The sequence below is a fragment of the Urocitellus parryii genome, chromosome 3, assembly GCF_045843805.1.
Source record: "Urocitellus parryii isolate mUroPar1 chromosome 3, mUroPar1.hap1, whole genome shotgun sequence".
Lineage (NCBI taxonomy): Eukaryota > Metazoa > Chordata > Mammalia > Rodentia > Sciuridae > Urocitellus > Urocitellus parryii.
In genome coordinates this window covers 136,809,699-136,833,355 of record NC_135533.1, presented here as the reverse complement: position 1 = coordinate 136,833,355, position 23,657 = coordinate 136,809,699, and the positions used below count along the sequence as shown (strand labels likewise).

Below are 23,657 nucleotides of genomic sequence, written 5' to 3'. Positions count from 1 at the left end.
GAGGACAAAAATGTGTTTCCATCTAGGATACACTATAAAGACTGGGGATGATTATTTGCAGTGATGAAACTGCCTTTTATTTGCTTCATTCTCTATCTAGGTAAGCAAGAAAATAATAGTCAATTGGCATATGGTAAGATCTTCTTGACAGGTACCTGAATGAGAATGGTGTTTAGCTGTATAAAAATACTGAGGAGGGCTGGGGCTGTAGCTCAGAGGTAGTTGAATTCTTCATTCAACTAGCATGTGTGAGGCCCTGGGTTCAATTCTCAGCACCACATATAAATAAACAAATAAATAAAAATAAAGCTCCATCAACAACTAAAAAAAGAAGACTGAGAAGACAATCTGCTTGGAAAGGTCTCCCCATCTTCATATATTGCCTGACTTTATGCAATAATTCTTTGAAGTGCTCATTGAAAGACAGTGAAGTCAGGAGTAATCAAGTGATTTACTCAAGGCCATATCCTTTTACCTTCGTTCTTTCATTCTTCATTCAACTAGTTTTTATTGACCAAAGTAGCCTAACTGTCTAAGTAGGCATAGGGAATACACCAACAAATAGAAACCAATCCTGATTCCATGCTCTTACAGTCCAAAAGGAGAACCAGATAAGGAAACATGATCACCACACAGGAAGGGCTGATCCCCTGTCCAATCATTTTATGGTTCCGTAGGTGTTTACCACATTTTGTGTGTGTTTTGTTTTCACTCACTAATCTCACCTCCTGTTTTGACTATGTATGTGTATATAATTTTTTATATGTATATTATGTAATATATATGTAAATACATCTGTATTTAATAGGAAATGTTTGTGTGTGCTGTGTGTGTGTGTTTTAAGGTACAAGCTCCCTCTCTCTTCCATGCCACTAGGGATTACAGACCTTCATCTTTACCACTAAGAGACCTATTAGTTCCTAGGAAATCTCATCCAGCTTGAGATCTAGTAGTGACAGGACAGTGTCAAGGAAAGAATGTTAATGTTTTTTCCACTAGCTGATCTCAAAGGCTTGGCAGAGGGGAATTCAGTTCACTGAATATTTATATAGCACCTTGAGTAAAAGAGGTCAAAGTAGTACTCCAAGTAGCTGAATTATAATCTCTCTCTCTTTTATTTTTTGGTGCTGCAGATCAAACCCAGGGCGTCATGCACGTTAGGCACATGCTCCACTACTGAGCTGCCTAGGAGCCTCTTAATATCATTTTAAAAAATGCATATTAAGAAATAAACTCGTTTTCATTATTTGTTAAAAATAACAAGACATATATCATAAAAAGAAGACCAGAAAGAAGCAAATATGTAATCAATGACAATGTCTGCGTGAGACTATAGATGACTTTATCGTCTTCATCATTCAAACTTTCTACAATGATTGTTAAGGACTTCCTTTTCAGTTAGAGAAAAATCTAGTATAAATTAAAAATGGGCAATGAAAAACTCAACTTCACTCAAAACTTTAAAAAAATTAATTACAACAATTCTTTTTTTTTAAGAAAGAGAGAGAATTTTTTTAATATTTATTTTTTAGTTTTTGGTGGACACAACATCTTTATTTTATTTTTACTTGGTGCTGAGGATGGAACCCAGCGCCCTGTGCATGCCAGGCGACCGCACCACTGCTTGAGCCACATCCCCAGCCCTAAAACAATTCTTTAAATCCATTACACTGGCAAGGATGTTGTAAAGCTAATATATGGAGTCCACGCAAGGGGACAGCAAATGAAGTGCTGTCATAATTAATGGGAGCTGGGCTGGGGATGTGGCTCAAGCGGTAGCGCAGTCGCCTGGCATGTGTGGGGCCCGGGTTTGATCCTCAGCACCACATACAAATAAAGATGTTGTGTCTGCAGAAAACTAAAAATAAAAAAATATTAAAATTTTCTCTCTCAAAAAAATAATTAATGGGAGCTGAATACTAGAATTTGGAGGGCAATTTGGTAATATTAAATTTTAAATAAACACTTTTTTGGGGGGTGGGATGTACCAGGGATTGAACTCAAGAGCACTTGGCCACTGATCCACATCCCCAGCCCTACTTTGTATTTCATTTAGAGATAGGGTCTCACTGAATTACTTAGTGCCTCAATGTTGCTAAGGCTGGCTTTGAATTTATGATCTTCCTGCCTCAGCATCCCGACCGCTGGGATCACAGGTGTGCACTACCATGCTTGGCTTTCTCTTCCATATCTTTAAAATCACAGTTCAACAGTTATGCAGTTGGAGGAATCTCTTGCACCAGGAAAAGCAAACTTTACTGCTTACCCTGTAAAATAAATCAGCTTGGGTACTATGAGCTCTTATTTACTTAATTAGGGCAGTGTGGTAACTTTAGCAATTGCTATAGTTCAACATCAATAAAATAATGGAAATGTACACAGAACAGCCACACCCACGCAAAACCTGTTTTTATATAGGAGTAAATGTCAGATTAAAAATGAAAGTCACCAGTTTTTGAGGCAGAGAACTACAAAGTAATACTTATTCAATAACTTACAATAATTAAAAATTTAAGAGCAATCTGTCATCTGATGGGACAGGTCATCTTTTTTTTTTTTTTTCGTACTCAGGGGCGTTTAACCACTGAGCCACATCCCCAGCCCCTTTTTATATTTTATCAGAGACAGTCTCGCTGAGTTGGTTAGGGCCTAAGTTGCTGAAGCTGGCTTTGAACTCACGATCCTCCTGCCTCAGCCTCCTGATCCCCTGGGATTACAGGCGTGTACCATCATGCCCAGGGGGGCAGGTTATCTTTAAAATTATCTTAGGTGGTACTAATTTTAAAAACTCTTTTGACTATTTGCTCAAGATCATTCACACTGTGCCTACCAAATGACATAATACTTGATTCCAAATAAAGCAACAAGGAATTCTTAAAAACAATCTCTCCTTTAAAGTATTATGATTTGGGGGCTGGGGATGTGGCTCAAGCGGTAGTGTGCTCGCCTGGCATGCCTGCGGCCCGGGTTCGATCCTCAGCACCACATACCAACAAAGATGTTGTGTCCACCGAGAACTAAAAAATAAATATGAAAGATTCTCTCTCTCTCTCTCTCACTCTCTCTCCTCTCTCACTCTCTCTTTAGAAAAAAAAAATTAAAGTATTATGATTTGGTATATTTATTTATTCACATGTGGTATGTGTGTGCACATGTGTAACAGCACTTTATTAGGAATTAATATATTGTGCATGCTGAAGACGATGTTGCTAACAACATAATCATCTCTATAAATGCTGATTGCTTGTAACATCAAAGGAAACCACATAAAATGGGAAATGTTACTATTCCTGTAAATATATATATATAGGACAATAATCAAACTATAATTCTTATTTACTTGCTTAAAATCAAAGCTGCCTTATTGAAAAGTTACCTAAGTCTTGTCCTGGGATGGTGTCAACAAATTAAAAATGGAACTGCTTAAACCTCCATAATATGCAAAATGATAACTGAAAGGATGTCACTTAAATGAGAGTTAAAGTCATCCACGGGCTAAATGTAGATACAACTGAAAGCTAATTCTGGCATTCAAGCTTGAGGTTGGACTCACAGGACTTCTATTGTCATCTGGACAGGTGGCAAAAACCTTAGAAGGGGATATCAGTGCCTCCAAAGTCCTCTTTTAGATCTTACATCAAGCTACAATGAACTCTGGCTTCAAACCAAATTTTGAATGTCAGAAGGCAAAGGAAAAGGGTTAACTGTTGGTTTTTTATTTTTTAGAGGCTAAAATATTTTAAAAAGCAAGGACAGCTCAATTTAGATTACAAAAAGACACTCTGATGAAAGGCAAATGTGTTCCTAAATGTATTCTGAAGTAGATGGTTAGAAAACTAATATAGAACTAGTTTGTGGGCTAAATATATCATTTCTTTTAGAGGCAGAACATATTGCTGGGAGGAAAAAGTCCTCTACACAGAACTTATGGCATAGGGTAACTGAAATGTTTTTCCATTTGTTGAATTTTCAATGTTGGGGAATATTATTCAGTAGACCCAGAGAGAAGTCCTAAATTGGAAAAGCAGCTGAGTCCAAGGTCATCTCTCTTGTTTCCAAATATATCTTGAAACAAATGCAAGAAGGGCACTTTGCTGAGTGTTATCTGGACATATATAGTTTCAATCAAATTCTTCAAGAAGTGTCAGAATAAAAGCTGAACATTTGTTTGACATGGCCAAGTCAACGGCAAGTGGGTTTCTGAGGACTGAGGCTCTCCTTGACAACCTGGCAATTATCACAGTAAAAGTTCTTTTCCCACTATGAAGAAAAAGAAACCAAGTGAAACACCAGCTTTGAATTTTTTCCTCACATTTTTTATAATATAGGAAATCATATAAATTTATAAATGTCTCTCAACAGAAATATCACTTTTAAATATTCTGTTCCTCAGCTAAATTCCTTGGAATTATCAAATCTTTTCCACAAATGTAAAAATATAACATGTAACAAAAAAGCGATGATGGGCTGGGGATGTGGCTCAAGTGGTAGCTCGCTCGCCTGGCATGCCTGCGGCCCGGGTTCGATCCTCAGCACCACATACCAACAAAGATGTTGTGTCCGCCGAGAACTAAAAAATAAATATTAAAAATTCTCTCTCTCTCTCTCTCTCTCTCCTCTCTCACTCTCTCTTTAAAAAAAAAAAAAGCGATGATATAGATGATGGTATCAAGTTAAAAACTAAGTCAGAGGGCTGGGGTTGGGGTTCAGTAGTAGAGCCCTTCCCTAGCATGTGTGAGGCACTGGGTTCAAGTCTAAGCACCACATAAAAAAATAAACAAATAAAGTTCTTTTAAAAAAAAGAAACTAAGTCAGAGATTAAAATGCTGAGTTTTTGAATTAGTGTAAAAAAAATCCCATGAAATATAATAAAACACCTAACTGGCTTACTGTTTATACCGTACTTCTGTCACAAAAAATAACCCAAATTAAGTTCATGACAGTAGTCTTCCATGGGGATGATCATTTGTCATTTTCTAAATGTAGTGTGGCTCCCATTTCATCAATGGTCTGCATGGGAACAAGAGCAGTGAGGAAGACTGATTATTATATACCAACACACAAACACACGATTCACAATTGCAATCCACTAGAAACCTTCGGCACTTTGATTTCCAACTCCCTTTTAAGCAACTTGTCCTTATTCCTCTAGTCTGGTCTGTTTCATACTTCAGAGCTTTTTTTTTTTTTTTTTTTTTTAAGGTTTTACATGTTCCCAATGAGTCCTTGTTCCCTCTCTGCCCAATTCTGTGCATACCTACAGAAGCATTTTAACTTGTACACTTCTTCCTCCAGCTGTTGAACTGCTCCAGCCTAAAGTGCTTTCTTCCTTTTTGAATTCTGAATTGAGACTTCAGAAATAATAAACTCTGAAAATATTACAATGCCCCTCTATACTATTATCATGAAACAAAAATTAGGCCATAAATTGAGTATAAGACAGTCTAATAGAGTCCTACTTTTTTCTAATAAAAATGTCTTTGATTTCTGAAATAGCAAATACTTCCAGAAATCTGGGGTGAACCTTTTGCTTGCAGGATAATCCAGCATTGCTAACTGCTTTAAAGTTGTTTATATTCCTCATTTTGATAACTAGATTTTCTGCTCCTTCAAAGTAGCAGCCATTCCTTTCCTGTTCAGCAGGTTTCAAATACAGCTGGAGACGGGAGAGGTAGGCAGTAAATACTTGCTTTTACTCCTGTGCTCCCTCCCATTCACTACATCCTTCTAGGACCAGATTAATTCCTCTTTGATGAAGCCTCCTTCACTTTTCCTTGATTTTCTGGTCTTCCCTAGGTCCCTGTAATTTTTTTTTTTTTTTTTTTTTTTTTTTTTTTTTTTTTTTTTTTTTTGGTACTGGCGATTGAACTCAGGGGCACTCAACCACTGAGCCACATCCCCAGCCCAATTTTTGTATTTTTTTTTTAGAGACAGGGTCTCACTGAGTTGTTTAGTGCCTTGCTAAATTGCTGAGGCTGGTTTTAAACTCACGATCCTCCGCCTCCCAAGCCGCTGGGATTACAGGCATGTGCCACCGTGCCCAGCTGATCCCTGTATTTTTTTTTTTTTTATATTTATTTTTTAGTTCTCGGCAGACACAACATCTTTGTTGGTATGTGGTGCTGAGGATCGAACCCGGGCCGCACGCATGCCAGGCGAGCGCGCTACCGCTTGAGCCACATCCCCAGCCGCGATCCCTGTATTTTGATGAAAGGGTTCCACAGTGTTGCCCAGGCTGGTCTTAATCCTAGGCTCAAGTGATCCTCCCCTTTCACCCTTCCAAATGCTAGGACTACAGGCACACACCATTGGGCCAGCCTAGATCCAAGTTTTGATTGACCTACAGCACCTGGGTTATTATTTTGATTGACCTATTCAGCACTTGGATTATTACATTTGATATGTTTACTGTTATTTAATGATAGGGGCCGTATCTTATACTTCCACTGTGCCTTTTTGGAAAGTCTAGCTTTTCAGAAAGTCTAGCACATTAAATCAGAAGAGCAATCCCTACTGGGGTCCTGAAATCAAGGATAGTACTAAACCCTATATTCAGTATACTATATTTTTTCCTATACATACATACTCATGATGAAGTTAACAAGAGATTAACAACAGTAACTAAAAATAGAACAATTCTAGAAATAAGACTATATTAAAAGTTATTTGAAACTTATGAATTCTTTCTGGAATTTCACATTTATTATTTTCAGACTGCAGCTGGCTGGAGGTAACTAAAGCCTCAAAAAGAGAAACTGGATAAGGGGGAACAACTATATAGATCAAGAGGTTAGCACATAGCTCCTCCCCTCTTATTGCATTCCCATCTTCAAGTTTCACTGTAGCATTGTTCATAGAGTGAAAAACTGGATTCATACAGAGAAGGCATAATTTTAATACTTTCACAGAGATTTTTAATTATTTTTTGTTTGTTCTTATTATACATGACAGTAGAATGTATTTTGACATATTATACATATATGGAGTACAACTTCTCATTCTTCTGGTTTTATGTGATGCAGAGTTACATTGGTCATGTAATCATATATGCATATAGGGTAGTAATGTCCGATTCATTCTATTATTCTATTCCCATTCCTCTCCTTTTCCTTAATTCTTCTTTGTCTAATCCAAAGTACTTCTATTCTTTCCTACCTACCCACTTATTGTGAATTAGCATCTGCATATCAGAGAAAACATTCAGCCTTTGGTTTGGGGGGATTGGCTTATTTCACTTAGCATGATATTCTCCAGATCTCTCCATTTACCAGCAAATTCCATAATGTCATTCTTCTTTAAGGTCAAGTATATACATACCACATTTTCTTTATGTATTCATCTGTTGAAGGGCACCTAGGTTGATTCCATAGTTTAGCTATTGTGAATTGAGCTGCTGTAAACATTGATACGGCTTCATTACTGTAGTATGCTGATTTTAAGTCCTTTGGGAATAAACTGAGGAGTGGGATAGCTAGGTCAAATGGTTCCATTCCAAGTTTTCTGAAGAATCTCCATACTAAAATTTTGAAGAATTTCCATAATGGTTGCACCAATTTGCAGTCCCACCAGCATTGTATTGAGTATACCTTTTCCCCCATGTCCTCATCAACATTTATTGTTGCTTGTATTCTTGATAATTGCCATTCTGGAATTAGATGAAATCTCAGTTTGGTTTTAAGTTGCATTTCTCTGATAGAGATGTTGAACATTTTTTCATGTATTTGTTGACTGATCATATTTATTTTGTGAAGTGCCTGTTCAGTTCCTTTGCCCATTTATTAACTGTTTGTTATTAAGTTTTTTGAGTTCTTTATATATCCTAGATTAATGCTCTATCTGAGGTAGAGGTGGTAAATATTTTCTCCCATTCTGCAGGCTCTCGTCACATTCTTGTTTCCTTTGTTATGAATCAGCTTTTTAGTTTGATTCCATCCCATTTGTTGACTCTTTATTTCCTGTGCCTTAGGGGTCTTAGTAAGGAAGTCAGATCTTAAGCCGACATGATGTAGATTTGGGCCCACTTTTTCTTCTATTAGGCACAGTGTTTGTAGTCTAATGCCTAAGTACTTGATCTACTTTGAATTTTGTTTCACAGAGATTTAAACAATAACTTATAAGGCTTCAGTTTGCCCTGTATTAAAACTCATTTCTTGTATGCATTTGTCATTCATTTTCAGTATAACTTACTTATCTGGGTGGTAGTGTTTATTTTAATCATTTAGTACAGTTTGTTTTTTAGCTACAGTAAGCAAACACATTTTTTTATTTTTATTTTTTATAGTTGTAGATAGATACCTTTGTTTTATTTATTTATTTTTATGAGGTGGTGAGATTCAAACCCAGAGCCTCACACATGCTAGGCAAGCACTCTACCACTAAGCCACAGCCACAGCCCAGCAAACACATTTTTCAAGTTATTCTAGGGGTTGGGGATGTGGCTCAAGCGGTAGCGTGCTCGCCTGGCATGCGTGGGGCACTGGGTTCGATCCTCAACACCATATAAAAATAAAATAAAGATGTCGTGTCCACCGAAAACTGAAAAATAATTAAAAAAGTTATTCTAAGCACTAAAATAATTTCATGCTATATTATAGATCATAAGTGGACATTACCTTTTTGCAAATATACACCCAGTATAGACTCTGTGCTTTAGTTTCCTCATCTATAAAATGGAAATAATTGTACTTTCCTCATAGGTTGTGATATTTCCATTGGGTCATGCACATAAAGCACTTAGCACTGTGCCTGGTACACACTGAATGTTTAATAACGAGCCAGTTGCTTTCTTATTTATCATCATCATCATCATTCAGAGCTTCAGAAAATAAAATTTGTTAAGTCCTGCTTTACATATTGAAGTTTTAACAAAGTTTTTCCTCTGTAAGTTTGCTTCACTTTCAGACCAAGCACCATTCAGACTGTGTGTGCTCTTTAACAACGGAACAGGCTCCCTCATGAGGAATGAGCTGCACTGTGGTTTCTCTGAGGCTAGAAAGCAATTTGCCACAAGCACTACAGAACTGATTTTCTGCTGGAGAGAGGTGAGAGAAACCTCTCAAAGGTCCACATCTAATAAACAATTACATGAATCATTCTTCAGATCCTTTGAAGCTCCAAAATTCTACATCATATACCAGGTTATCATGTGTGGTATTACGCAGTAGCCTTGCCAGGAACCTACTGTTAGGCCCTGAACTAAGGTGCAAGCTCAGACTTTCACTGAAAAACAGAAATCTTTAATTTCTTCCTTTGTTCTGAATAGTGATTTTCCATAGCAGTAAACCCAAGAGTGGTGACTCAAGCCTCTCAGCAATTCTAGAAAGAAAATTGTGAAATTATCAGTTTGCCAAGAAAGTACTTCCAGTTTGCCAAAAGAGGGAGCATGGGAGCAGAAAGTATGTGATTGTCCAAGACTCTAAAAAATGCTTCCTTGATCCTTATTTTGACTTCTTTTGCAAGGTTGTAGGACTAAACCATAATTACAGTCAACTTTCTCTTTTAAGACGTCTTAAGACAGGATAGTCAAAGATCAAAAACACATAGATAACTTTTAATGATCCCTTTCCAATCTCTCCAGACAAAATACTCGCCTCATGCTAGGGTGCCACACACGAAACAGCTCTAATTAAATTGCTGTCATTGAAAGGAAGGGAAGGAGGGCTGGGGTTATGGCTGAGAGGTAGAGTACTTGCCTAGCACGTGTGAAGCACTGGGTTGGATTCTCAGTACCACATAAAAATAAATAAACAAAATAAAGGTATTGTGTCCATCTACAACTAAAAAAAAATTTAAAAAAGGAAGGGAAGGAAGAGCTAAGCTAGTCTGAGTGGAGAAAAAATTATATGTACATGTATATATTAAATATATATTTTTAGTTGCCAATGGACCTTTATTTTATTTATTAATATGTGGTACTGAGAATCGAACCCAGGACCTCTCACATGCTAAGCAAGCTCTCGACCACTGGGCTACAATCCTAGCCCACAATTGCATATTTACTAAGGACATACTTTATTCTTCTGCTGCCATGGATTATCTAAAAAAGAAGGACCTGTATATACAATCTAAATCTCACCACCCTACAACAATGGGAGAGACTACTGATACAATCAAGATTAAGGTCATTTAATCATCAGGGTGCCATCTCACCCACTTCCTAGGGCTAGACTCCTTCAGGCCAAGCAAGAGGAATGATGTAAGCATCTAGAACTCTTTGCGGAAACAAGTCTTTTTATTCACATTCGTCAATTACTAACATTGAGTGAATGTTTTATATAAAGTTTCTGCAAGACACACTCCTCCATACAAAGTCATTTTTCAACATAAACTTTGCCTTTGTAAAGGCAGTTTTGGTAAGTTACCCATTTGTACATATTTTATACTCAGTTCTGGATAATTCTGCTAATTTGTTTTCAATTAGAATACATATCCAGCCTTTTTTCCTTAAATTATCAAAAAGAGCTATGTATTTCTTAATTTAAAAACTTATACACCTAAAAGATGCAGAGATTAAAAATTTTCAAACAATGTATACATGTCCTATATGCTAATAATCAGGAAGAATAATATATTTGCATTTATTTATGGTACTAGAGATTAAACCCAGGGCACTCTACCATTGAGCTACATACCCTGTCCTTTTTTACTTTTTATTTTGAAACAGAGTCTCACTAAGTTGCTGAGGCTGGCTTCAAACTTGCCATCCTCCTGCCTCAGCCTCCTGAGTAATTCCTAGGATTACAGGTATATACTACCATGTCTGGTCATTTGCATTTATTTGACAGTTTAATTAAATGACTTATTTTAATATTACTGCCTATTGAATTAAAGCAAAATGATAGAATTATTAAAGAAAAAGGCAGCTGTTCTGTAATTGCTGAGTTGATTTTCATGTGCCTTTGTACAATGTTCTAAAATCCTCTGGTACACTCTCTGGACCTGGAAAATACATGACCTTGAATCAGTTGTTAACAGAAAATATACCTTCCTACTATAAGATTCTTCTTAAAAGATAACCTTTAAAGTTGGACTGTTTCCTGAACCAACAGAGAGCAAAAGCAGCAATGGCCTTTTGAGTCACAGTTGACACAGTCAGTCCTAGGCAACAGTTGGCAGCACCAAGCCCTAAGAGAAGGAAATCTGTGAACATAGAGGCAGATTTCTCAGGCTACATTTTTTTCCTTTATTTGGGCCATCATGTGAAAGATAAATTATTTTCTAAAGTGATTAAGTGCTCTCATCAATTAGCCAGCTAGAGTATTAATCCTGAAGGAAAAATGTAATAAGCTCTTCTTCCATAAGTGCCAGCTGTCAAAAACTGTCAGAGTTAGTCAAAGCTCTTTAATGTTCCAATCAAATCACAAGAGTGGAAAGTCACTGCACGAAACCCATTAAGCTGCATTACTAAATGTCCACTGTTACATAAAAACTATAAATAACTTTGTACTTTCAGAGTTTTCTTTTCAATTTGCTTTCCTTGAAGTAATAATGATATTCTGCTTCAGTTAATAAAGTAATTTTGGAGCTGCCTTCATGTTTAATCCACATACTCTTTTTGTGTAGAATAAAGATGGCAAGTAATGATCAAATAGGTAGAATTGTAAGCATTCTTTGGAATATCTGTTGTTAAAAATTTTAAAACTTGAGAGGATCACCAAAGATAGAGGAGGGATCAAAAAAAAAATCACTATGTTTAATAAGCTTTTGAATTGACTCTTTTGGGGGAATAAAATGAAATGCTACTTCTGTAAAAAGGATCTATTCTTTTTAAAAAATATTTTTTAGATGTTGATGGACTTTTATTTTATTCATTTATTTATATGCAATCCCAAGCCCCAGCATCTAGTCTTTTAAATATTTCAAAGGAATTAACATTCTGATTATTGAAGCATCACTTTCTACTGGCTTTAAAAAAATAAGCCTGTAGCCAATACTACACAAATACTATCTCAATGTCCAAAAATGATAATTGAATTAAGAAGGTTTTGGGGCTGGGATTGTAGCTCAGTGGTAGAGTGCTTGCCTAGCATGTGTGAGGCACTGGGTTCGACCCTTAGCACCACATAAAACAAATAAATACATAAATAAAATAAGGGCATTGAGTCCATCTACAACTAAAAAAAGTATTTAAAAAAAAAGAGGGGCTGGGGTTGTGGCTCAGCAAGAGTGCTCGTCTAGCATGTGCGAGGCCTTGTGTTCGATCCTCAGCACCACATAAAAATAAATAAATAAAGATATTGTGTCCAACTAAAAAATAAATATTAAAAAAGCAGCTTTCAAACAAATATTAAAAGTAGATCACAGGTTGGGGTGGGGGGGCTGCTGGGGTTGTGGCTCAAAGTAAAGTGCTTGCCTAGCACATGTGGGGCCCTGGGTTCGATCCTTAGCATCACATGAAAAAAAATAAATAAATAAAATAAAGGTATTGTGTCAACCATAACTAAAAAATAAATATTAAAAAAAATAGATCATGGGGCTGGGGTTGTGGCTCAGTGGTAGATCTATCGTCTCGCATGTGTGAGGACCTGGGATAGATCCTCAGTGCTGCATAAAGATAAATAAATAAATAAAGATATTGTATCCAACCACAATAAAAAAAAAAAAAAGTATGGCTGGGTTTGTGGCTCAGTGATAGAGCACCTGCCCTGCACATGTGAGGCACTGGGTTCAATCCTTAGCACCACATAAAAATAAATAAGTAGAGATATTGTGTCCATCTATAACTAAAAAAGCAGAGCACACTTGGAGCAAAGAGATCAAAGCTTATGTACTTTACTTAGGGTAGAAACAAAACACATACACATATACAAATGTATATATTTATTTAATTTATTTTTTTTAGGATAGTTAAAAAGAACTGGCCTAAGATGGACATACTAACAATATGAAATCTAAGTTTTCAAATCTAAAGGCAAGATATTTTGAAAAATATACTGAAATCAAAATGAAGTCAAGCAAAGCATATGAATTTATTATCTTTCTTTAAGGAAAACCAAAGAAATCTTTAAGTACCTTATCCAAATGAAACAGAGGCTGGAAGCATTTTGAATTCTTGAATTTCACCAGGAATCTTATGCTAATTTTTTTAGTACATGATAACAACTACATTTTATGACAATTTTTATTCGTAAAATAACCATCCCAAACTATCAGATTATATTAAATCTATACATAGATTTTTGTGGAAATAATAATCCTTTAGTATTAGAATGTGAGTACCTAATTAAAAAGAATAAATTTTGACACAAGACAACTACACAGTTTTAAAATAAATAACCATGATATATGCACCAAGTTTTATTTGCCTTCAAATTACATGAATAGAACAAATATGTTAGTCAAAATATTAAATTTTCTTGCATTTTACAGAAGAAAAAGAAAGTGAAGTGAAACTGTAGGAATTGCTGAACTTCAGATAAATGTTTCTTCAAAACAAGAGATATTAGTTCCTAAAAGATTCCTCTAAAGTTAAAAAAAGATTAAGAGAAACATTAAGCCATTGGGGTTATTACAGTTTTAAAAAACTACATGTTTCTTAATGGATATATGTTTACATTTACAGATAGTTAACTTAGTCTCCTGTCTCATAAAACTCAGAAGACACCACTGACGTCTAAACTAAGCAAAACTATAAAAGTCTTTTTTTATATTAAAAAAACTTCAAAACCTAAATATATCCTAATTTTATTTCCCAAGAAAACTTAATAATGAATGGCTAATCAGAAAGCAAAATGTTGTACAAATCACTTTCAAGAAAAGAAATACATTATGAGATTATACTTATTTCTGGTAACTTCAACTAAAATCCCAAAAGATGACATACATATTCAGAGGATCAGTCGATCCTCTCCTCCCTCCTGAATTACCTGACCAATGGAGGTTTGGCTTTGTTGTTTCAGAAAGCACTGTTTTTTACATTCCATCAATTGTTCAAAATCACGCCACATTTTTGCTTGCTTCATGTTTGGACCATGACTTTCTCGTACAGCTTTTTGTTTTTCCCGGAGTTTCTATCATTAAAAAAAAATCAAGAATAATTAAATCTCAGTTATAGGAATTTATTTCTATTGTTGTAAGTCAGAGGAATATGGAATGCTTTGTGCATTTGATGAGTAATAGTTAAAGAACAAGGTTCTCCTACAACATGTCAAAACTGAGATTATTAAAGCTAATTAAGTTTAAGGTAGATGTAGAACAACCTTATATTAAACAGAACAATATAAAAAAAAGAGAGGGGAAAATAAAGGGAATTAGGAAAATAGAATAGTGTCATGGTATAGAATACAGATTTTGGAAGTCAAAAGATGAGTCTTAACTTTAGCTTTGTCACTAGAGGAAGCAAGTTCTTTGAACCTGTTTTCTCAGTTGTCAATTATGGCTAATATTAGTGGACAATAAAATGATCTGGCCCTTATAATATTTTTCACATGTCAATATATATGAAAATACTTGCTAAGCTATCATGTATTATGTATGTTGCTGTTATTACTAGATGTTATATTCTATCCTGAAACAGTATATGCTCTCTGTGTGTTCAAACTAATCAATTATATACATATTCCTAAGGGGAAGACATAGGGATTATTTAAAAAAAAACCCAAAAAACAAAAAACATAGCATTTAGTAGGCCAGAATCCTTCTCAGAATTTATTTTGTTACTAACAGACTAGAAAATTCCAGTTGCCAAAAGTTTTACTTGTTGATTCGAAAACTATAAACATCAGTAAAAAAATTTTTTCAATTAATTACGAAATAATTTAGATTCTACATTATGGGAGATTAAGGAAGGCTGACTGAAAGGAAGGTCAACACAAACTCAAAAGACAATGAAAGATGTGGTAGAGAGGAGGTGAGGTGAGAGGGAGGAAGGAGAGGAGGGATGGGGGAAGGAAGAAGGAGGCGAACAGAGAGAAGACAACAACAGTGTACATATAAGGAAACAGTGTGACAGAAATATCTACACTGACATGGAGTATGAGGAAAATCACCAAGAGGGAGAGAAAAACACACAAAGACATGGAAGCAGGTTACACAGGAACATCCTCATCTTTTTCTCTTTTAGCACAGGGTAGATCTACTAGCTAATCTAAGGACAAATGAGAATGGTGGTAGGTACTCGCCCAAATAAGAGGATAAACTAAGCTGAAGATTCAAGTCACTTATTAAATACTACCCACCCCAGCTATGGATAATGAAAGCAAAGTTAACAGTAAATAGCAACTCAACAAAGTAGAATTTAAAATGTGTAAATTTAAAATATAACCAGCATAATTTTTATGCCATACCTAGCATATGAATACATCTATTTAAGTTTATATGTTATACATAATGTATCTTACAACAAACATTTTTATCCTCTTAAAAGTATTTGGAAAGGACATTAAAGCAAACCAAGAATTTTAAGAGTTCTGAGCATGATTTTAAATTAAGATACAACTTAAACTGTAACTTTTTTGTATTATTGGAATAATTCCCTTGTCAAAAATCCTAATAACCTGTAAAAGTTATTTAAAGAACCAAAGACAGAATGTGGATACTATTTTGTGTAAGAAATATTAAATTTAATTTGCTATACAACTGTATGTATATTTGAAACCTGTAACTTCCTGAGTACAACTGACTTTAGTATATAATATATTCAAAAGCTTATTGTCATTTAATACAGATTTATTTTGTTTTTAATTATGAAGTACAAGAAATTGTTTTGTTTTGTACCAGGGATTGACCTAAGGGGGCTCAAACACTGAGCCACATCCCTAGCCCTTTTTGAATTTTTATTTGGAGATAGGGTCTCACTGAGTTGCTTAGGGCCTTGCTAAATTGGGTTTCATTGTTCTTTAAAGGAAAAGGGGAGACTCAATTAGCCTGAGGATGTCTATGAATGTTCTGTCTACTAGTTAATCTGGGTTTGCCTTGAAAACTTAGATCTATTCTAGAACCTTTGTTTAAGATTAAGGAACTTTGTTTTTTAAATGCCACTGTATGGAAATTGGGGAAAACTTAGTCATTGGCTCATTTTGCTTAAAAGACAAATTGCTGCTACCACTTTTTATTTGGAGACAGGGTCTCACTATCCTCAAAGATTTGCAGCAGAACACTACATTGGAAGGGTAAAATAATTTTTTTTTTTTTGGGTGTTGGGGATCAAACTCAGGACCCTGCACATGCTAAGCATGTGCTCTACCACTGAGGCACACCTCTCCAATCAAAGAATAATCTCTAATTAGATTTGTTAATTTAGTTTGGGTCTTTAATAGGATTCAAGGCTTGACAAACATTTCTGTGCACATTGGCATCCATTCAGATATTTTTCAAAATAAGAGAATTAAAAGAATATTTTCATATTATTTAAAATGAACTCTTTGGATGCAAGTCAATTATTCACAATCATACTGAATCCCAAACACAAATTATTGTTTATAACTTTATTCAAAAACATGTCTTTAGGGCTGGGGATGTGGCTCAAGCGGTAGCGCGCTCGCCTGGCATGCGTGCGGCCCGGGTTCGATCCTCAGCACCACATACCAACAAAGATGTTGTGTCTGCCGAGAACTAAAAAATAAATATTAAAAATTCTCTCTCTCTCTCTCTCTCTCTCTCTCTCTCTCTCTCTCTCTCTCTCTCTCTCCTCTCTCACTCTCTCTTTAAAAAAAAAACAAAACATGTCTTTAAACATGAACATTATTCCTTTTTTTCCTTAAGGAATTCTATTCTATAAAGGAATTGCACACATAGAATTCATAAGTTGTCTTGTAAATGAGGAATCAGCTTTAGAAAGTTTCCTTTAATTTCTTTACTCTCATTAATGTAATAATTAAAAATGGCTATTAGCCATTTATTTACAAATCACAAACCAGAACAAATAAGTGCTTCTTAAAGAAATGGCTGAGTCTAGGTTTGGAACAGGATATGTATAAGAAGAACTCTAGGTTCACCTTTGTCACACCAGAAAATAAAGAAGCCATCAAAGTCTACTGTTATTTCAAAAGGATTCAGAAACTGAATTCTAGAAACTCTCACTGCCCAAATAGATGATAATTTGAGCACTTATAATAATAATAATTACAACAGAAATATACCAAAGATAGTCAATGTGGAAGTCATAGATACTTTTGAAGGATGATAAACAAAATCAACTCATCATTTTGAAAACCAGAAAAATGACAGCTAGTCAGTATAAATGCATTAAGACTGAAACAAAGCTTTTCTCATTTGTACTTTAAGAATGGACAAGCTTCAAGAAAAAAAGTAAGTCAAGTGGTTATTCTGCCTTTCTTATATGATCTGTACCTCAAGTTAACTAAATGGTTGATAAAGATTAGTTGCACTTTATATAATTAAATGGAGAGGGAACAACTTAATTAGAATGCCACCATTTTGCCCATCATGAATTATGTATCTAGGAATTGATTATAAATATCTGCCTATATCACAAGAAGAAAGCCTTCTGATAGAAGAACCACAACCTATGAAGTATTCTTGTCAAATATCAAAAAACATTTAAAAATTCACAGGATATACTGGGGACAGAAAAACATTCTGATTGATATCACAGCAAAATTCAAAGTGTTGGAAACTCATCAGGACCAATGACTAGACTTTTTTTTCTTTCAACAAACTCCAAGGAAAAAAGATGGATGAATAAATTGGTGAAGAAGAGATTACATAGCAATGCAAGGAGTTTTATTAGATCTTGATTCAAACAAATGAGCCATTAAAAAAACAAAGAAACAGGGGCTGAGGTTGCAGCTCAGTGGTAGAACGCTTGCCTGGCATGTGTGAGGCACAGGGTTCAATCCTCAGCACCACATACAAAAATAAATAAATAAATAAATAAAATAAAGATATTAAAAAAAAAACTGGTGAAGTCTGAAATAGATTACTGGATATTATGAAATTATTGTTAAATTATTTTTGGTATGAGAATGTTTTATAGTTATCTTCAAAAGGAGTCTTTATGACACATACCAAAATATGACCAGATGAAAAAATTGGGGGCAATGGGTAAGACTATATATAAAGCAAGACTGGCCAGGAGTTTAATTATTGAAGATAAGTAATGGGTTATACATGGATATTTTCTCCACTTTTTATATAGTTTTGAAATTTTCTATAATAAGATTTTTTTTTTAACAATGAAGACTATTTAGCAACTACTCTACTGTTTTCTATAACATTTGTTTTTCTGAAGATCACCTTTAGAATATTACTTATCAGTTTCTAGGAGCTAATTTAGCTTTTATGTAAAATCATAGACACATGTATATTTTATAATTCAGACCAGAAAATGTAAATAAGGACAAATAATTTTTACATGAGCAATTTACTGAGTCAGATCAACAGCTAGTCAGTATAAATGCATTAAGACTGAAACAAAGCCATACTTTTCTCATTTGTACTTTAAGAATGGACAAACTTCAATCTTACATATATATATATATAGTGTATAAATGAAATTATTTCCATGTTGCACACTCAAGAATTTTTACAGTGAAATTAGATACCCATACATGGTCAGCATTGTAAAAGAAAAATTGCAGCTGAACAATGATGATGCTACAAACTTGATAATTAGAAAATCTAAGAAAACTTGATTTTCAATAGTGAAACTAAAATAACCCTAGAGAAGAAGAAACTCAAGAAATTAATCAACTAATAAAAATATATGAACTCTTATTAAGATGCTGACTCATATAAGAGACAAGTGGTGAAATTTGAACATTGATTGGATATTTAAAGAAAGAGAAGATATGGGGATTATGAAACATGGTTAGCCTTCATCATACAACAGGCTTAAAATCACTGATGATGACCTCAGAACACATCTTGGTCATTTAATTTTTAAGTTTCTCATCTACCTATTTCAGTTTAAACATGAAGAAATAAAGTTGTTAGGGGGCTTATCCAGGATGCCAGTCAATAATCGGTCATCTTTCTTCTGACAGAGGTCTTTTTTTCCTCTAAGAATGACATGGTTAGTGTTGTTAAAGCATGTTGCTATATGAAGTCAATTCCAATAATTAATTGGTTAGTTATTTAATCCTAATGGTCAAGGCCTTTAGTACCTACCACCTCTTTTAGTAGGAATGGCTCAGAGAACTAAGAAAACAAGACTCAGTCATAAACTCCTATTTTAGTAGTCCTCAGATAATTTTGGGAGCTGAATATTTTAAGTAAGGTGCTGTAGTTTAGATCTTGAATATTCCCCCAACGGTCCATGTGTTAAAGCCTTGGTTCCCTAGGGTAGTGTTATTGGGAGGTGGTAAAACCTTTAGGAAGTAGGACACCAGAGGCATGCTCTTAAAGGAGACTGTGGGACCTAGTTCTAGTCTTTCTCTATTGCTTCCTCATGAGGTTAGCAGTTTGCTCTGCTATAGACTCCCTGCCATTGTCATCTAGTACTCTCGTCACAGGCCTGAAATCAATAGTTTTTTTTCAGGTATTTTGTTTTGTCAATAGCTAATCCATAAGGTTTTTCAGTTGTCTATGTTAAATGAATCAATGTTTGTAAAGGGCTTAAACCAGTACATAGAAGGCTTTGTCTTTATTAAATAAAATAAATGAATAACTATATGTATATTTCATAAATAGAAAAATGTGAGAATAATCTGAAAACTATAATAAGAACCTTATTATGAACTGTTATTTAAAGCTAGATGATTTTTTTCCCCAAAAATTCTGCTGTAGAGTTAGGACTGTAGCTCAGTGGTAGAGTGCTTGACTAGCATGCACAAGGCCCTGAATTTGATTCCCAGCACCAATAAATAAATAAATAAGAAGGCACAATAGATTTTCTTTCTTTCTTTCTTTCTTTCTTTCTTTCTTTCTTTCTTTCTTTCTTTCTTTCTTTCTTTCTTTCTTTCTTTTTTTGTTGTTTTTGTGCTGGGAATTGAACTCAGGGCCTCATGCATGCTAGGCAAGTGCTCTAGCACTGAACTACACCTCCAGCCCCTGACTTCCTAAGGAATGGTCTTCATCTATAAAAAAAATTTAACAATTTCCCTTAAAAAAAACTATACTATAACCTTTTAAAAAGAACAACATCATAACCATGAACTAAAAGCCTGAATTAGTTAGATATATTAAAAAGAAAAAAATAATTCTCACCTTTCCAAGGTTTTCTTGTTCAGCAATATTTTTGGTATACTGTTCCCTAAGGAGTCAACATAATGATTTATTTTCAATTTACTTCAATTGATTTAATCATACAACTAAATTATAAATTAACAGACCTATCTAAATATATTAGTCAAAATAGTTTAAAATGGGTACTAGAGTCAGAATGAAATCCATTTTCAAACACTTTTTGTTTCCCTGTCTTCAATCAGTTCTAGCAAACAGTAATTTAAGGAAAAAAAAAAAAAAAGAAGACAAAACATTGCATAGGTAATTAAGAGAATTAAGATGTTAAGTGCTTTTCTGGTTATTATACCCTTAAAACAATGGCAACCTATTTTAAATTATACTTTAACAAGGCTTGCAGGAAGGAGAAAGAATACCCATTTTAAACATTAAATAGTATATAATTCTGCAATTCTATTTCTAGGAAATCACATGACAAAAAAACTCCCTCCAGTGCTTAGAATAGAAATAAATCTGCAAACAAACAAACTAAATGCCTATAGAGGGGAAAATGTTTATACAGATGTATTAGCAAATGTCTGTGAAAAAAAATGGCATAACATACACCAAAAAGGCGCGGCCATGTGGACAGCATAAATTTCTGTGAACATTGTTTCATAATGATTACTTTGTTTTTATAAGTTTTTCTTTTCTTTTTTTTTTAAGAATTTTTTTAATATTTATTTTTTAGTTTTCGGTGAACACAACATCTTTGTTTGTATGTGGTGCTGAGGATAGAACCCGGGCCGCACACATGCCAGGCGAGCGTGCTACCGCTTGAGCCACATCCCCAGCCCATAAGTTTTTCTTTTGTAAGCTAAATAAAAATAAGTTTTTAAAACCTATTTACAAAAAGTTTTATTCTATTACTTTTAAATATATCAAATACTTCTAAATATTTTATATATATACATATGTATATATACATAAGAACCCTAAACATTAATTCATTTAACATAGATACTATTATTCACAGCACTGGTACATAAAATTGCACACCTAGCAATGGTTATAATCTGATGTATCTTCTAATAATGACCATTTTGTCCTTGAAGCTTTTCCTTCTCACTTCCTTCCTCTCTACTTTCAGTTCAGTGGACAAGTATAAGCATATGTCCTGCTTAGAGATAGTTGAACAAATTCATATCCAGAAGTCATTTACAAAGGACAAGGTTTCCTATAAATTTCAACACAAATGTACAAAATGTGCTAATTTTACTAACTACTTGGTCATACACTGGCAACCTCTTTAACATCTACAGGCTAGGTGTTGCAAAATTTGGACTCATTTGTTCATTATATGCACTGTTTACCCAGCAAAACAAAATGCAAAAAAAATACAGGAAAATGATGTCTTAAAATGCCTAAGTATGAATACACTAACACATTTCCTTTTTTTTTTTCCCCTGGGGAGGGGGTAGTAGGGATTGAACTCAGGGGCACTCAACCACTGACCCACACCCCCATATCTTTTTTGTATTTTATTTAGAGTCAGGGTCTCACTGAATTGCTTAGGACCTCACTAAGTTGCTGAAGCTAGCTTTGAACTTGCAATCCTCCTGTCTCAGTCTCCTGAGCCACTGGAATTACAGGTGTGTGCCACTGTACCCCGCACACATTACCTTTTGTAATTGCTTCCCTCCCACCTCTTCCACATCACTGAAAAAGTATAGATAGTACTATACTGCTCAGAGGTGGTTTAACAGTTCCATTTCCAAAAGACAGCATTTCATATGAATTTTAGCAAAAAGAAATTCACAAATTCATATATTTTACTATCTATATTTAACATGCATGGGCATTTTAATCATCTAGACAGATTGGATGTTTCAAGTAAGTTCTCATTTGTTCATCTTGCACATGACAGAAAAATAAGTTTTAATGTAAACATTTTTTAAAATGTCAAAAATTTAAAAAAAATTGTCTTGACCATACAAGACAAAAATAAGATATAAAGTGGGTGACATGTCAAGGACAAAAATTGAAGAATAGAGGACAAAGAAACAAATGACAAAGAACATAAGAGAGACTGTAGACCTTATATTTGAATGTAAATAGATTGTATTTAACAAAAGTAAACAATACAAAATTGAGACTCTAAGAAATAATAAACCAGAAGAGAAAATATAGCAGCCTAAATGAAGAGAAAGATCATTATGCATTTGTGCAAAAAAGGGATACAAAAGTGAGCAGAATAGAGAGAATGGCAATCAAAAGTACCCAAGATCCTTACAGAGCTTAAGTTAAGGTAGAATTTATGCACAGGAATGAGGGTGGAAGAGAATAAATATATTCCTGATGAACTTAATTTTACTCTTAAAATTTATGAGACACTAAGTCAAACTGTTTGGTTTTCCAGTTTGCCAAAGAAAAACAGCTAGAAGGATATAAATGACATATTACTCAACAAGAATGTATAGCTCAGATTGCTTTAGATAATTTATTTATTCTTCTAGGCCTCAGAATTGTTCAAATTATTCCTACATTTCCAATTATGTAAAAATTTTTCAATATATTAACAGGCTTATTAATATGATATACATACTAAAATCTAAATTAATCCAATAGTTATTTAATAAGTAATTATGGGGGTCTGGGGTTGTGGCTCAGTGGTAGAGCACTTGCCTAGCTTGTGTGAGGCACTGGGTTTGATCCTCAGCACCACATAAAAATAAAATAAAGGTTTTGTGTCCATCTACAACTTAAAAAAAAAAAGGACCTGGATTAAATAAAAAAGAGGGAGGGAGGGAGAGAGAGAGAGAGAGAATATTATAGAATATTAGGTGTTAGGTGTGCTCTGGGTTTCAAGTACAAAACAGGACAGACAGGGACTTTGCTCTCTAGGTATCATGCTATACAGTTGCCAAAGCACTGCTGTGTATATTCTATTACTTGATTCTATAAATGATGCTCTCATTTTATAGACAATAGAGTGATCTGTCCAAGGTCACACAACTAGAAAGTGAAAAACCAGATTAGAAGAAAGTTTTATGATTCCTTCTCCAGTATCCTGAGCTAAGATATGTTGCCTTCTTAAGTAGCATTAAGAGCAAACAATTTTTCAAAGCCAAGCTAATTTCTTATACTTTGGGGCTCACCGAAAGAACTGTAAAATTTGAAAATGGAATAACAATGTGGCTTAGTGGTAGATCGTTTGCCTTGCACATGTGAAGCACTGGGTTCAATTCTCAGCACCACATATAAATAAATAAAATAAAAGTCCATTGAAAACTAAAAAATATTTTTTAAAAATGCTGTGTCCATGCTGATATTTTAGATACGTATTAATAGGGTTAGAATATCATAATATTCTGGGCTGGGGATGTGGCTCAAGCGGTAGTGCGCTCGCCTGGCATGCATGTGGCCCGGGTTCGATCCTCAGCACCACATACAGAGATGTTGTGTTTGCCAAAAACTAAAAAATAAATATTAAAAAATTAAAATCTCTCTCTCTCTCTCTCTCTCTCTCTCTCTCTCTCTTAAAAAAAAGAATATCATAATATTCTTATGTATTGCTATAATCATGGCACAATATT

At 34.5% G+C, this 23,657-nt stretch overlaps 1 protein-coding gene across 3 annotated transcripts in view; it reads right to left on the bottom strand.

The window, feature by feature from the left end:
• Nucleotides 1-12,949: 12,949 nt before the first annotated feature.
• Ift81 (intraflagellar transport 81) overlaps nucleotides 12,950-23,657 on the bottom strand; it is a 71,714-nt gene continuing 61,006 nt past the window's right edge. For 2 of the 3 annotated variants that reach the window (XM_026386042.2, XM_026386044.2), the window contains 2 exons: nucleotides 20,107-20,152; nucleotides 12,950-14,009 (listed from right to left, as the gene is read on the bottom strand). In XM_026386042.2, the coding sequence (XP_026241827.2) occupies nucleotides 13,827-14,009; nucleotides 20,107-20,152 (229 nt within the window). In that variant the 3' untranslated portion in view covers nucleotides 12,950-13,826. The remainder of the gene's footprint in view (nucleotides 14,010-20,106; nucleotides 20,153-23,657) is intronic. The other variant, XM_026386043.2, reaches the window with a different exon arrangement.